Here is a 15,516-nt window from a genome sequence, read left to right as displayed (position 1 = left end):
GTTTAACTACTTGTTCCTGCGTTGCACTAACGCTTTTCATTTTCTCCTGTCCGATATCCGATGCGGTTTATCATGGCCCATCTTGTGTAACCAAAAATTTTCCATTATTATGCCTGATTTTGTTACGCCTCCTATTCCTCCTAAAAATAGGTGATAGTTATAATGTACATTTATATTATTTGAAAAACTTGTTTTCTAGCATACTCGGTTAAAAAATAAAACTGTATATGTTTTGTGTACTTACACATATTTTACCGAGGACTTAAAATTTCATTTTGAAAGATATTAAAAATATTATTAGAAGTAATCAATCATTGTATGAAATGGCTAAGTAAATGCATTATGTACGCAAATCATTATATAAAAAGAAAGAATGCCTTTTCTTAAAAATATATTGGAAAACGTTTAATGAGTTAGATATTTAAGAGCAACTCTAAACAAAAAATAACTGTTCGCTGTATTTTTGTTATTTTCATGATTAAAGTGCATTTGCAATCATAGTTTTATGCTTCATATTATGCTTTTAATTGCATTCATTATTCTTCTTTTACTAGTATAATAGTATTACTGATATTTCTTACATATATTTTCAGGTAAAACTTTTCATTGGTTTAGCTCCTGTAACTCATGTTGGAAATATAAGAAGCTCTATTCGTTATCTTGCTCCATTCACATCAGATATTAATGTAATAGAACTATGCATAATTTACTGTATAAGTTCTTTTTTAGTTTTGCCATATTTTACCTATTAAAACAACTATTTTTGTTTCAGTTCCTCTTCCGACTATTAGGAATTAATGAATTTTTGCCAAGCAATGCATTAATGAGATTTCTCAGTGCAGTAGTATGTGAAACGAAATTAAAGATTGTTTGCGAAAACATCATTTTTCTTTTATGTGGTACCGACTATTCTCAACTAAATGAGGTAATATTTATGTAATCCTTTTTTTTTTTTTTTTTTTTTTTTTTTTTTTTTTAAATCTTATAACGATTTTTCTTTGAATAGACTATTATGTTATAAATGTTCTTGTGCCATGAATTGATTATTTTCTTTTAACAGACTCGCCTTGGTGTGTATGTTGCTCATACACCAGCTGGTGCATCTTCTCAAAGTATTATTCATTATGCACAAGTATGATTTTATTTCATTCACATATTTAACTTTATGTATTTTATTTTATAAAAAGAATGAAACGAAAGAAAACACAGAGAAAAGTTTAACTATATACATAAAATTTAGAATAACTAATTAAATATTAATATACTTTACTTCAGGATTAACTTATAAATTGCTCATTAACCTAATTCATGTAACCGGAAACTTCCGGTTTTCGCGTGAAAATCTCCCGATTTTTCAGATTTCAATATTGGCAGCTATGCTGCTGTATTTATCGTGAGATCACAATCATATGCCTCATGCACGAAATACATGTTTTAACTTCATGCTCCTTTTCATCCAATAAAGCATGTTTATTACTAATAGTTGGCCTATTAATATTTTGAAGTAGAGTGGCTTGAAGAATATTAAAGTGTGGAATCGTATAAAAAGTTTTGGCAAGCCAGTTTAGTCCAGAAGTTTACTTTTAATGGTAATTCTAGCTGTAAAAATAGGTGCTAGTTATAATGTACATTTATATTATTTGAAAAACTTGTTTTCTAGCATACTCGGTTAAAAAATAAAACTGTATATGTTTTGTGTACTTACACATATTTTACCGAGGACTTAAAATTTCATTTTGAAAGATATTAAAAATATTATTAGAAAATTCACCTCCTTTCCTGAGATACCATTAATTATAACATGTATGAAAAATAGGCATTTGAAACATATCATTGCATTATAACAATGAGTTAAAAATCACAAAAGAATCATTTATAGTGTTTTAATCAATCTAGATTAAATTTGTAATGACTTAAAATTTCTGTAAAGCATATCTTCATCCTGTTGTGTTGAGATTTACTGCTGGTTTACGAAAGCTTGCATTTTTTTTTTTTTTTTTTTTAAATGATTGCTCTAAAATTGAACTGGGTTTCCAATCTCAACGCAAAACAAAATATTTGCATATTTATATCTGCAGACAGGTGAAAGTGAATAATCAAAATAAAATATACAAGGTATATAAAAGAGCAATGAGACTTTTTTTAATCTGTTATTCAATTAAAATTACAATATCGCAGTATGTCTTTAAAAGTAATCACTTTGAGAAGCCATACGACGTTGGACACGATCTTGCCACATGGACTCAAGTCCGGAGAATAAACAGGACAAGGAAAAAGAAAGACGTAGATTCTTAATAAATCTTAAATTAATGAAATCAGAAGTGAAAGTTTAAGAATAAGTGCTTATCTTAAATTATATATGTAGATCTATTTGCTTGGTTGTTACCTACTGTACCCTTAACACGCAAGTATTTTTTTAACAGAGAAATGATATAGCATTGATTTAAATAACATACTAATTTTAAAGAAATATGTCTTTCTTCTGGGATCAGTCTTATGATCAACACATATGACAAGTGATGGAATGCAAGTAGGAGAGTGATCCAGAATTCAGAATTATTTAAATGACTTTGATTCTAATTCAGATTAATGATGAGAAACCTTTACTTAGTGGATGCTTGTGAGACGTGCTGCAAGTTATTTGTTTGTGATGCATAACTTTAATAGAATGTGTTTTGTTGAAAATCAAATAACTTACTGAAATGTGACCGAATTTCTTATGATGTAATTGTTTTTATCATAAAAATAGTTACTAAAATAATTATGCCGTACAACATATGATACTCAAAAGTCCTTCACGTTTCCAAAAAGCTGGCAGAAGTCTCTGGATTGACACTTGCTGCTAGCTGTTGTATGTGGAATGAGTCAGATATAACCTTGATTGCTCTACTTTATTTATGCATTAACTTTTAACTGTCAGTTAGATTTAATTTATTAATATCCATCTGGCTTGTATTTATTGTGTGGTATTAGGGATAGGTAATCACTTTTATTGTGAGTTTAAACCTAAGGTGTGGTATTTTTCCTATTTTCCTCGTCAAAAAGACTACAGTTTGAGCTTCTTAATGTAATCACATTTTCCCACGACTTCACTGATAACATTAACCGATAAAAGAAAACATTCTTCAAAATATCAACGGAATGCAGTTAATTTAATGTAACTAGAAACATTTTTAAATTAATTTTAATTAGGGGAAAAGGGTAATTTATATCTGAATGTCTGTAATTGTCATGCAAAAGTGTACTTATGAACTGTTCGTAATTTATCTGAAAATTATTTGACCGAAGCTGTTCTCTTAATACTGGTAAGACATCCCTAAGCATTAGTAGGAAATTCGCTGATCTCATAATCATCTTCTTCAGAAAATTCATCACGTGATGCACTAGAAATTTATTGACAAGTACCTTCTTTTATCATTCATACTGCAAATTGAATTTTTTCATCAGTATCCATCTAGGCATTAAATTCTTAATGAATGTTAGTTGGAGAAGCTATTTTTCCTTTTTGAACTCTGTTTCATCATTTATCAAAAGGATGGTGTACTGAAAAGCAATTTTTTAATGTCTTTTCTGAGACTTGGGTTCAAGATATATTGAGCAAATCCTTCGAATCAAGAAGGCTCGTTTTCCGTGCTAATTCATTTGCACTTATATCCGTATCATATAGGTTATAAAGGATTCTAACACTCATTTCACGGTGAATATATTCTTTCATCGCTGTAATAATGACATGGCTGAATTGTGGCTGTGGTATCTGCTAGTAAATATACAACTTCAGTATGCATAAAAGAGGCATGCCATGCGGTATGCAGTTGTCATTAGGGAGAAGAATCAAAGTGGAAGATAGATAGCACTCTTCATTTCTTAATCTAATTCCAAAACCCATTCATTAAATAGTAATTACGTCATCCACGTCTTGGAATTGTACCTATAATCCACTGGTAAATTCTTTACTTCTTGCTGTTGACTAATGCTCACTTGTCTGCGGTATAATCAGCCCAAGCCCATGAAATTCCTCGTTGCAAGGAGCACAAGATTACGCCTGTCGTTGGCAACAGCCTTGAGCACCTAACAGGTGACAGTGCGATTTAGCTCAGTTTCGCCCCCAACTTTGATGGAGAGAACCCGGGGGAGACGGGTCCGAGGGTTTCCCACCCCTCTTTACCCTACCACCAACTTCTTGAGAGGACTTTCGTCTGGCCGCATATTTAGAGTGTCCCCATACCCCACGGACACTATACATTTACAAACATCCATGCCTTCTTCGAGATTCGAACCCGGGCCCTTCGCCACGGCAGTCAGTGACGCTAACCACTAACTATAAATCTCCTTTAGGCCGCTAGGGCTGCTATACTATGCGTCAGTTGTTTCCGATCGTAGGAGTTAAGAACGTCTAGAACAAAACATTTTGGGACATGCATTCAGTTTAAAATCTTTCCTCAAGAACGAATTATCTAAGAAAGGCTGCCAGATTCGGAAATTATTTCTTCTTTCCCAAATATGTTTTCTGCAGTGGCAAATGGTTTTTGTGTTCAAATTTTTTGCGGTGTTTAAAAAAAATGAAATAATAATTTTTAAGTGAATTATATGCAGTGAAGAAGAAACCTGTAGCGAGACTTACAAAAATTCAAATAGTAGCGATGAGGAACAGTCGAGACTTTTCAGAAAGATAATTCTTAACAAAATTATATCTTCATATTCTGATCCGAAAACTGATAAATGCAGTGATAATAAATGTGGTGCAGATACTACTGATTATATTTTACAAGAACTGGTTGTTTAGGAAGAATAGTTGAACCGAAGAAAGCAAAATTCAGTTTAGTGAACGGAATGAATTTAGCTGTCGGCAACACTCATTTTTGTTTTTCTTTCAACAATCAGCATTTTTGCCGTCACCCGAGTACGGGTGACTCGGCAGTCAAAGTGTTAAACATTATCCCCCCCTCCCTAATGTTAGAAGTTTTGTTTCTTACCACACATACTGACGCAGTATAAAACGGTCACATGATCTTTTGATATTTTACATCATTTTCGACTTTCAGTTTTAAATAAATATGTATGATGAAGTAATGCATGAGAGTTTAGACCTGTTTCATCGACTTTAGAAATGTTTTCAGGACAGTACTTCATAGACAATTTAGGCCATTCGTTTGACAACCATGATCCTGCAGCAGGTAAATCAGCATCTTTTACTTACCATGAATGCGTTCTTAAACAATGTTTTCTTTTTTCTTCCATTGGCTAAACCAACCATCTTTTCTTACTACAAAAATCTTTCGCGATTTTTATGGCCAAATCTTAGATTTCTGCCGTTAAGCAAACCTTCAAACTTTCTTAACTTTGTGGTTTTCCAACTACCACATCTGTTTCGGTTTTAATTTCGGTTTTGCTTTAATTTGCAAATTGCATTTTCGCGGTTCTTCAAAATCTGTCATAGGACGGGTTGAGAAATATTTAACTTCCATTTACTCCAGTTAAAAAAATTTATTCTGTGGTGTTTTGATCACATTAACGGATCTGTAGATCACACTGAGCGATTTATTTCCCATGCTTTCGTATACAAACGGGCGGGGTGTTGTAAATCGATAACAATATCCGAGTAAAATTGACCGCGATCGCATTAGGTGGCGTCTGTTGTACTTCATGCTTTTAGTCTTAATATTCTTATAAAGTATTTTCTTCCTCCTTTAGCATGCTTTCATGGTGTAACGGTTAACACAGTCGGCGCGTATTCGAGAGGTCCAGGTTGGAGTCCCGGCAAGGGCATTGCTCATTTTTCACGATTTCTGCTTCAGAAAAATCCTAATGACTGTACCTTCTTTCACATGTATCTCTAAAGCATCAATGTTTTTATAATTTGTAATTTAAAAACAATGTATTTATGATTAGAATCAGAAAACATCTCTGCCAGAATTCAGGTTTATTTGCCTTAATGGGACTGATCTTACGTTATTGCCTTATTGGCATTCTGAAATCATAATATGCAGAACTTGTAGTCCTTAAGAAGATAATCCTATGTATTACATAACAAGATTCTTTTTATTATTATATAAAGCTCGTTATTGAAGTGACATTTTTTTACCTTTATCATATGTTAATATGCAAAATTTGCTTAACTGTTAGAAGCTATAACTCATTATTGTTGAATGCAGAATGCATGCCTTTTATGTTTGTTTAAAATTAATTTTGGAAGTTGTCTATTTTAAGCAGATGTTAACTACTAACATTTTGTTTGTGCTTATCTAATAATATTTCTTACCTCTAAATGCTGCTGTCTACAATAGGCCTACAATATACCTGTCTACAATAGACCTTGCAGCATTTTGAAGCATTGGTGAAATATTTTTAATCTAATAAATGAAGTATTTGAAATGAAATTTTTAAATTTGTATTTCTTCATTTTTAGATGATAAATTCAAAAACGTTCCAAAAATATGATTATGGAACTGAAGGCAATTTATTGCACTATCATCAAGTAAGTTTTTGAATAAGTAATCTTAGCTTTTTGAATAAGTAATCTTAGCTTTTTGAATAAGTAATCTTAGCTTTTTGAATAAGTAATCTTAGCTTTTGAATAAGTAATCTTATCTTTTTATTTAAGTTCTTTTAAAATTAATACTTTCATTGATAACTTTGACCTCTCAGTTTTTGTCAAAAATATATACATGTGTGTGGAGGGGAGGTTGCGTGTATTTAAAAATACGCGATAGTAAAAAAAATAGCTGCTAATATTATATACGTAATCACCTCTCAAAAAATTCAGATTTTGGTCGTCAATGATGAACTTTCTGACAAGATATGGCAAAATGTTTTTTAATCTCCGAAACAGTGCTTCATGGCCGAATTCAGTTAAATCTGTTTCAGTTTTCTGTTCACGTCGATTTGGTTATTATTATTAGAAACAATAAAACTTTGCCTATTTTTTCAATCATTTTTTTATGAAATGTAATATCTTGTAATCCAGTAATATAAAACTTCAGTAAGAAATCATTTCTTCTAAGCAGTGTAAGGTAAAAACGAGTATTTTTATATGATAACTTATCAAGCCTTAGAATGTAACAGTAAGACTTTTTATTTGAAAAACAATATATGGCTTACTAAATAGCCTTTAAAAAAGATGATCAGGCATTTATTTACCAGTTAACAGTTCAGATTCACAGCAAACTTCGATATTTTAAATGGTATATTCATCGATGTACATCTCGTAGTCAAATTTTATACGTTTGTCATAAATACAAATTCAGTTGCTTTCATAATCACATACTGTAAAAGAATTCTAGTTTTGACTATTTTAATTTATGTTATTTAAAAAATATTGATTATTTTGAGACAAATTCATCTTAGAATTATATTCTATCTCTTTAGATATTTGAGTAAAACACTTTCTACCCTACAGACAACTAAATATTACAGTATTTCGTATGCAAACTGCTTTCATTTCCTCCTCTGGAAATACCATTAAATTCCAATATAGCCAGAAGATTTTATTCACTTGAAAAATTCTGTGTTAAGTAACTAATGTGAATCTTATATTATATTCATTTGCCGTGTATGAATAGACATTATCTCTTTGATAAAACAATTAACAGACGCTAAGTATAACATTACAGCTAATTTGAATATTAATTGTATTTTACTACAAAGTCCTGAATTAATTAAATATATATTTTCCGAAATGTGTAGATGATTATAAAAAAATATGGTTCTTTTTTCAAAAACTGAATTTATGTTTTAAGTAATTCTTAAAATGTTTATTCTATATTCTGCGTATGATAAAAAGTTATTCAGCTTTCCTTCGAGTTCACGCTGTGTAACTGTACTGTTAAGCGAAATTGATGGATGTTAAGAGCTTATACAAATAGCGAATATGGCGCTTTTGCATAGTAAAAAATGCTAATTATATGCGTACAGAATTTATTTGATTCGATGTAATAGTTTGATATGCGAAATATCAACTTCTATTTTCCGAAAAATTTCGAGAAATATATTAAATCATATAAATATTCTAGTTGTTTAACAAGTCTTTAAATTCGCATGAAGTAACATAACTTCGGTAGTAATACGAAAATGTCTGCAATTTTCCACGTGTATTGAGATTTTGAAGATAGGTTTGTGGGTTTGAAGCTGTTTCACAGTACGTGAAGTCTTTTAACTTGTATGACATATCTTAATTATTCATAAATCTCCAAGAAAGTTGTAAAATATTTGAATTTTTCTTTCAAGTTTTAGCGTCATCCAGTAAGCATCTGCAATAAAAATCGCATGGTACTCCATAAATAATGGGAAATGATATGAATTCTTTGAAAAAGAATCCGATATGTTCTTACAGGATATTGAAACGTTTGGAATGAAACGATTTTTTGAGTTTTAAAAAAACTGTATTTTACATGTCAGACCCTTTTCAAAATTTCTGTATTTTTTGACATAATTCGGTAATTCGAGGGGTGCCCCCATGGCTATGTGCCCGCACTATGAGTTAGATGCTATAAAAATTAAATGTTAATTACTCAAAGAGTGTTGTAATTTGTTGTTAATTATATTTACACTTTGCTAAAACCAAAATTTATGGAAGTGCTGAACCATGATATTCAAAAATAGGAATTTAGATTAGCTTCTGATTTTATGCGAAAGTGACTGACATCTTTAAAAAACCAGCATATATGGGTTTAATTTTTTGGCATATGTAAAATTCCTGTTATTACTGAGATATAGTTTCAATACTCATATGCTGGTGCAATAATAATAATTTAGTAAGCATGCTTAGTAGTTTATTAAAAAGGAAGATCTCATTTTTCAATGACGTGTTAAACAGTAATTTGTCATTTTATATAGATATATATTTTATAACCATAATTTTTCTTTGACTCTTAGAAAACTCCTCCGCAGTATTATACTGAAAATATAACTACACCTGTCTCTCTTATCTGGTCCAGAAATGATAAGCTGGCTGATCCTGAAGATGTTGCTATCCTTCGGGGAAAGCTCAAGTCACTTGTATCAAGCTCTTGTGTAAATTTTGATCGTTTTAATCACTTAGACTTTGTTTGGGCTATTAATGCAAAAACCCTTGTATATAATGAGGTTTTAGCATTGTTAAAAAAATACTCTACTCGTTATTAGCAATAATTTTATTCCTAATAACGAGTCACATGTAAACTGCGATTATCATAGTAATTTACATGTGACGTTTTAATAAAGCTTCTGGAAACGTTGGTCTAACGATTACCTATCCTTTCAACCATTTGGTAACGTCCTCGTAACTGGGATAGGTAATCGTTAGACCAACGTTTCCAGAAATGTTATGCCGTTAAAATTATTTAAATTATATTTTTTTGTGATTATATCAGTCAGGGTACTGTCAGTACTATTTTTATTATAAATTATGTTGTTATTATCATGCAGATGTTGTAAAAAGTGTTTTAAGATTTTTAACATTTTGATTTTTTATGCTTTTACATTGCAAAAATTAATTTATTTTGAATATGATGGAAGCCTTTCTAACAGAGGTAGTTTCTCGCCATTAACTAAATTCATGTAAACCTGTTGAGTGATTTAAATATGTAAACTTTCAAATAACTTTTATTTACATTTTATTAAAACATTTAGCTGTGATAAGCTACTTTTTAGATAGTCATTTAATTGCTCACTGCTTGTACAGTTATTATATTTATCAGATGTGTTTTTATAGGTCCAAATGTTAAATATAACTTCCCTATTTATGTATGATTATTTTACATAAAAGAGGAGGGAAGAAAAGTGCCAAAGATTTATGAGATTCCTGTAGTCACCATAAATTTATTGCATGTTTAACGATCTTTTATTTTAAATAAGCTGTGCTTTTTAAACGTACAAAGAATTATTTAATACAAAATAGCTTTATATGTCATTTTATACATATATGTATGTATATGTATTAAATATAATCTGAATTTTCTGTAATATGTATTCTTGTAATCAAATATTGCCATATAAAGTTTTACAGGATAAATGGGAAAATATTGCAAAAATTCTAGACTTAATCCTTAAACTTCAGTGGTATGATATGCATCTCAGGAATAAAAGCATCGAATTTTGCCCTGGAAAATATCATGTGTACCGTGGTGCCTTCATTATTTTCAGTGAAAATATTCAGCATATTTTATTTTTAATTACTAATTATTTCTGTATATAGTTGATTATGTATTTAAAAATTGTGTGCAAAACATTATGGATCCATTGGATTATGGGTTGATTTATGCATCTATTAGATATGACCATATGAATTAAGCATAATTTTTTCTCAATATCGATTAAAGGTCAAACATTAATATATTATATTTGTGCTTTAAAATTTCAAAGCTTCTGAGTTTCAGTCTCTGAACTGGGGGGGGGAGATTTTTCAAGACACAGTTGTTGTATTCATTAACATGCTAATGGTAACATTTTACCTGCTAGAATAAAAATCCTGATCCAGAATCCCTATGTATAGTCGTAAATATTTGAGATCTTTTACTAAAACCATTTAAAGTAAAGTTTATCTGTTTTAAAGAAAAGCTCAGTGCTTAGCAAAGTTTTTATTCTGCAATGGGAAATCCTAAAAATAAGAACAGAACTGATGCTTTAGTAAACTGTAAATTCACGAAATCTTTTCATTTTTAAATTCTTTTGGAAAGAATGCTGTGTAAATTTATAGATTAAAAACTATTACAAATTTAATGAAGTGAAAAGAATTACATTTTTATAACAGTTGAAAACAAATTAACGTACCTGAATATTTTAAGTGGTGTGAATGTACTATTTAATGTATTAAGAGCTGCTTGAAGTGTTTTCTGTTGCTTTTTTAAATAGTTCATCTATTTAAAAAAGTCAAAAGTTCCAGCTTGCACATTATTTTGATAATTAAGTTTGTATGAATCGGATATAGTTATAAGTTGTTCTGAATGTTACTACTGAATCAATAAACTATAAAGATATTGTTTCTTTATTTCCTGTGTCATGTGTTTATTTATAAAATATAATGCAAAAAGGGCCAAAAGGAATGCAGATTTTCTTTTTTGTCGAATCTTCTTTACTTGTGGCTTCAAATGATATGCTTTTAAATGAACTGTCATTTTTAAATATTAAGATTTTACATTTTCTTTTTCATGGGGGGGGCATGCAAAGGGATGATTTGGGTTGATTTGGGTGAATGTATACAATGCTGTATTAGATGTAGTTTTATAGCATTTTGTGATGCTTGATATGAAGGAGCTAGGAAATGCAGACAGTAATTTTTCTTTTCTTTGTGAACACAAGTGCTACTCATATAATAACTCTATACCTTACTTTTTTTTTTTTTTTTTTTTTTTTTCAATTATAGCATGTAATATCAATTTCCCATTTTGTCATGACATTTTTTAGATCGATGGGTTTCGACTTACTATACCACATGAACCCTTTCACCATTATTAGAAGATCATACCCTTTCCTTTCCAAAACTCAAAAAATATATGTGTACATTTATTTAGATTTAGATTGTTTTTTTAATGTGTTTTATAACTACAAAAAGCAAAAAAAGATAAATAATATTTATCAACCTTTAAATGTTAATAAAAGTAGTTATTTATATTCATAAACTAAAACTAAATACTTAATACCTAAATAAAAAGGTTGGCTGTATTCCCATCTGGTTGAGAATCCCTGTTGTAGATATTATTAGGTAAGGAGGAAGATTTCTCTGGCTATATCGAATCCAATTTAATTTGTTTTCTATTATTAGGGCTAAAAAAATGTTAGATTTAAAAAAAAATTATATCATTATCTTTTACATAGCTGTGGTATTTTTTAATAACATGGGATAGTAAATCATTGTTCCAGATTTCTCATTTGAGATTAGTAACTTTTAATATCATTATTAAGGTTTCATTGACGTTCTTTTGCATGGTGTTCCTTGTTCTGCTGTTGATGATAAAGGCGGCATATCAGCAAATTTAATACCATATTTCTCGTGTATTTTCATCCTAGCTTTTTTTAACGCCAGCTTCTGAAATTTTTAAAAATAATCTCATAATTTCCCCCTCCCTAAATACATTTAAAGAACGAGCTCCCTATAATTTAAAATGGATTCGTCCACATGATTATTTTCGTTTTATTAACAAAAACAAACCCTCTCAAACTATCTTCGAATGTCGCGCCGAACCTTTCCTATCTAACTGTTGAACTTTATGCCAACCTAATACAAGAACCGAACAATCACAGCGAAGAAAACACGAAATGAAATTTAATCTATCATTTCTCAGACATTATTTGTAGATGATTTGAGACCTACAGCCAATAATAAAAACTGAATGGATACAAATCGTAGGGAAATAGAAACAAAGATATCTCATTTAGATATTGTAATGCTAATATTACTATGTATTCTGAATGGAATAGTTTTCTTTTAAAGAAATAATATTGCAATAATTACTTGTTGTTTATCAGTGACTACTTTTCATTTGTTACATTCTTATTGTGATCTCATCCTTCGGAAATAAATTATTCTCATAATTTTCCCCTCTCGATTGTTGGGGATGCAGGATTTTTAATACAGGAAAATACGTGTTATTTGTTGCGTTCACAACAATGGAGGTTTTCTCTTAATTCTCTTTGTTCTTGATCGTCCTTGTTTTTCTGCACCTGTTTGGAAGACGGTATCTAGGAGGATTTTTATCAATGTTAACGCCGCTTCTTCATTAAATTAACACGGAAAGGTCCTAACATTTAATAATACAGCTTAAGGAAGTTTGAAGACTTTTTCCTGTGAATTACTATTCTGAAAACAGAAATGCCTTCAATTCTTCATTTTTAATTCAAAAATTGCTAATTTATAATTTCTTTCTGCGTCGCGAACATGGTAATGATATAGGCAGCATTCTCTCGTCTTCCGTGGACACATTCTTTGTCGCAAAAGTCTGGCTTTGTTTAGGCAATCCTCAGCAAGGAATTCTAGCCGCAAATTGCCCACCAACGGCCGAGCGGTAAAGTCGCTGAACACTGGTAGTTCGGTCCGAGGTTCGAATCCCGCGAACGGGCTGGCTGCATGGATGTTTTCGTGGTTTTCCCCATGTGTAACGTGTATACGAGCCAGTTTCCCTTAGAAAGTCCTCCACGAAGGCATCCCTCCCCTTAGGCAGATAGCCCTAGTGTGCTTTGCCATAATTAAATACACCACACCACCACACCTAGCCGCAAATTTTTATTTGGATATTTTTCGCATTTAAATTTTATCGGTCTTAATTATGTTTAACACTGGGACTTAACCTGGCGAATGTGCTGACAGCGTATGGTTTCCGTAGTTTTTCCCATGGATAATAGTGTACTTTGCTTTCATTAATCAGCCTAACTAAAACAGTCTGGTTAAGTTTAGGTTGTTTCATTTCTTTCTTACCCTTTCCCCGAGTATTTGCATGTAGCACGTTGGAGGGTTTCAAGTGATTTATTTTCTCTCAAAGTGATCAATCGTTTTCTTGTACTTTTTGTAATTCTACGTATTTTTAGGCTTCTAATATCTCCATAGTTTGGTCAACTAGAATCACTTTGTTGTCTGAAATCTAGGCGTCTTAGCACAACGTTCCTTAAATGAACATATGCCGTGAACTAAGATTTAATGTCGTTTCCTCAATCTGTTAGGTTTTAATATCCAGTATTTAAATTATTAAACTTAAGAAAAATGTGATTTTTATCAGTGATAAAACTATTTGAAATTAAGTAAGTTTTGTTAAAACTCTAAAAAAATTAAGGAAGAGACTAAACATAATAAATAAATGGTACCTGTCATATTTTAGGCACTATTTATATTTACCCTCTGCAATTTGTTTTAAAGATTTTAGGCTTATAACTGAAAATAGGAAAGAATATAATTTCTTCTAATATTGTTCATTCATTTAAAAAAGTAATTATTTAACTCAACTCGCTCAACTTTTTAATAAAATTTTTTTTTTCTTGTTATAAGAAGAAATTTTCTTAACATACTGACTTATAAAAATTATTGATATTCGGTTAAGCTGACATTTTCTGCAGTATAATTAGGCAATACACTTATTGAAATGTTTTTAAAAAGTTTAAAAAAATAATGAATTTGTGTTCCTTAAAGCATTTTTATGAGAGGACTCTAATTGTCTCTTTTGTTTCATTAGATGTGTGAGTTTCATTTTGCTGCGTCCGACATCGAAAGAAAACTGAAAAAAAAAAAAAAAAAACCCTTTCCAATGCAGTATGCGTTGTAAGCAATTCACTCGCATTGATAACTTAAGAGTTTATAAAAAAAAAAAGGATTCATCTTCGAAAGTTTACTTGTGCGATATGTTTACAAGTTTTCCCGAAAATACCTGATTTGAAAAGACACCCGAAATCTCATGAAAGGTCTTACAGATATAGTAAATGTCCTAAGAAATTTAGTGAACTTTATCATTTGGAACGTCGTGAAGTTTCCCATCTTAAAAGATATACTGAATGTTCGCAGACATATGAAAATTCATAACGTTACTTTTAAGTGTAGATCCTGCTCAAAGATATTTGGTGAACATGATAATTTAAAACAGCATGAAGCTTTCCATTTTAAAAGTTGCATTGAATGTTCGGAAGTTTTTATAAGCCAAAGGGATTTAAGATTAATCTGTGTTAATTTCAGGTTTTAGTTCCCTTTTCCAAATGGCCCACCAGCGGCCGAGCGGTAAAGTCGCTGAACACTGGTAGTTCGGTCCGAGATCCGAATTACGCGAACGGGCTGGCTGCATGGACGTTTTCGTGGTTTTCCCCATGTGTAACGTGTATACGAGCCAGTTTCGGAGTGTATCCGAGCCAGTGTATACGGACTTTCCCTTAGAAAGTCCTCCACGAAGGCATCCCTCTCCTTAGGCAGATAGCCCTAGTGTGCTTTGCCATAATTAAATACACCACACCACAACCTTTTTCAAGTAGTGTTAAGTAACTTGGAAAGGTCTCGAATTTGGGAGAAAGGATGAACTTAGGGGGAGAACATCGAATCTAGAATAGTCAATTTTGAGGTTGCCAATCATTTCTTAGCGCAGCCATCGTATTTTATAATATCTTACATATATATATATATATATACATATTAACACATATAATTATATATATTAATATCGTTCTTTACTAACTCTGTTTTCTGTATTTTTGACTGAATACCAATATACGATATACAGTCCTAAAATAAAATGCTATTCAAATAAATTAAATGATAGTAAAGGGTTCATAAAAACATTACTGAACATCCATTAGGTTACCTTAATTTAGTTTAAATGAAGTAAGGATGTAATAACTTTCTTTAAAAAATATTGCAAACTGTATTCTCGCATATTAACTAGCAGTATGATAAAGTTCATAAATTAAAGGATATTAGCAAATTCAAACGATATGTGTCTTCCTAGTGCATAAAAATTTACTTAGGGATTAAATATCGTATTTCAATTCTGAAGAGATACTCATTAACTTAACAGAACTTAGTAAATTAATGTATTCACTTGCAAACACTATTAAGTATACAGTTTGAATATA

The 15,516-nt window shown here is 30.8% G+C and overlaps 1 protein-coding gene across 3 annotated transcripts in view; it reads left to right on the top strand.

Annotated features, from left to right (window-relative positions):
- LOC118186152 (gastric triacylglycerol lipase-like) overlaps window positions 1–10,963 on the top strand; it is a 34,105-nt gene extending 23,142 nt beyond the window's left edge. For 2 of the 3 annotated variants that reach the window (XM_035356203.2, XM_035356202.2), the window contains exons 5-9: window positions 594–686; window positions 773–925; window positions 1,061–1,132; window positions 6,407–6,475; window positions 8,872–10,963. In XM_035356203.2, the coding sequence (XP_035212094.1) occupies window positions 594–686; window positions 773–925; window positions 1,061–1,132; window positions 6,407–6,475; window positions 8,872–9,120 (636 nt within the window). In that variant the 3' untranslated portion in view covers window positions 9,121–10,963. Of the gene's footprint in view, window positions 1–593; window positions 687–772; window positions 926–1,060; window positions 1,133–5,117; window positions 5,175–6,406; window positions 6,476–8,871 lie in introns of those variants that run through there. The other variant, XM_035356204.2, reaches the window with a different exon arrangement.
- Window positions 10,964–15,516: the final 4,553 nt, after the last annotated feature.

The sequence above is a fragment of the Stegodyphus dumicola genome, chromosome X1 (assembly GCF_044657685.1).
Source record: "Stegodyphus dumicola isolate Sdum_Otavi_A_Nest chromosome X1, ASM4465768v1".
Classification (NCBI taxonomy): Eukaryota; Metazoa; Arthropoda; class Arachnida; order Araneae; family Eresidae; genus Stegodyphus; species Stegodyphus dumicola.
The sequence above is the reverse complement of the archived record's forward strand: the minus strand, read 5'-3'. Positions and strand labels throughout refer to the sequence as shown.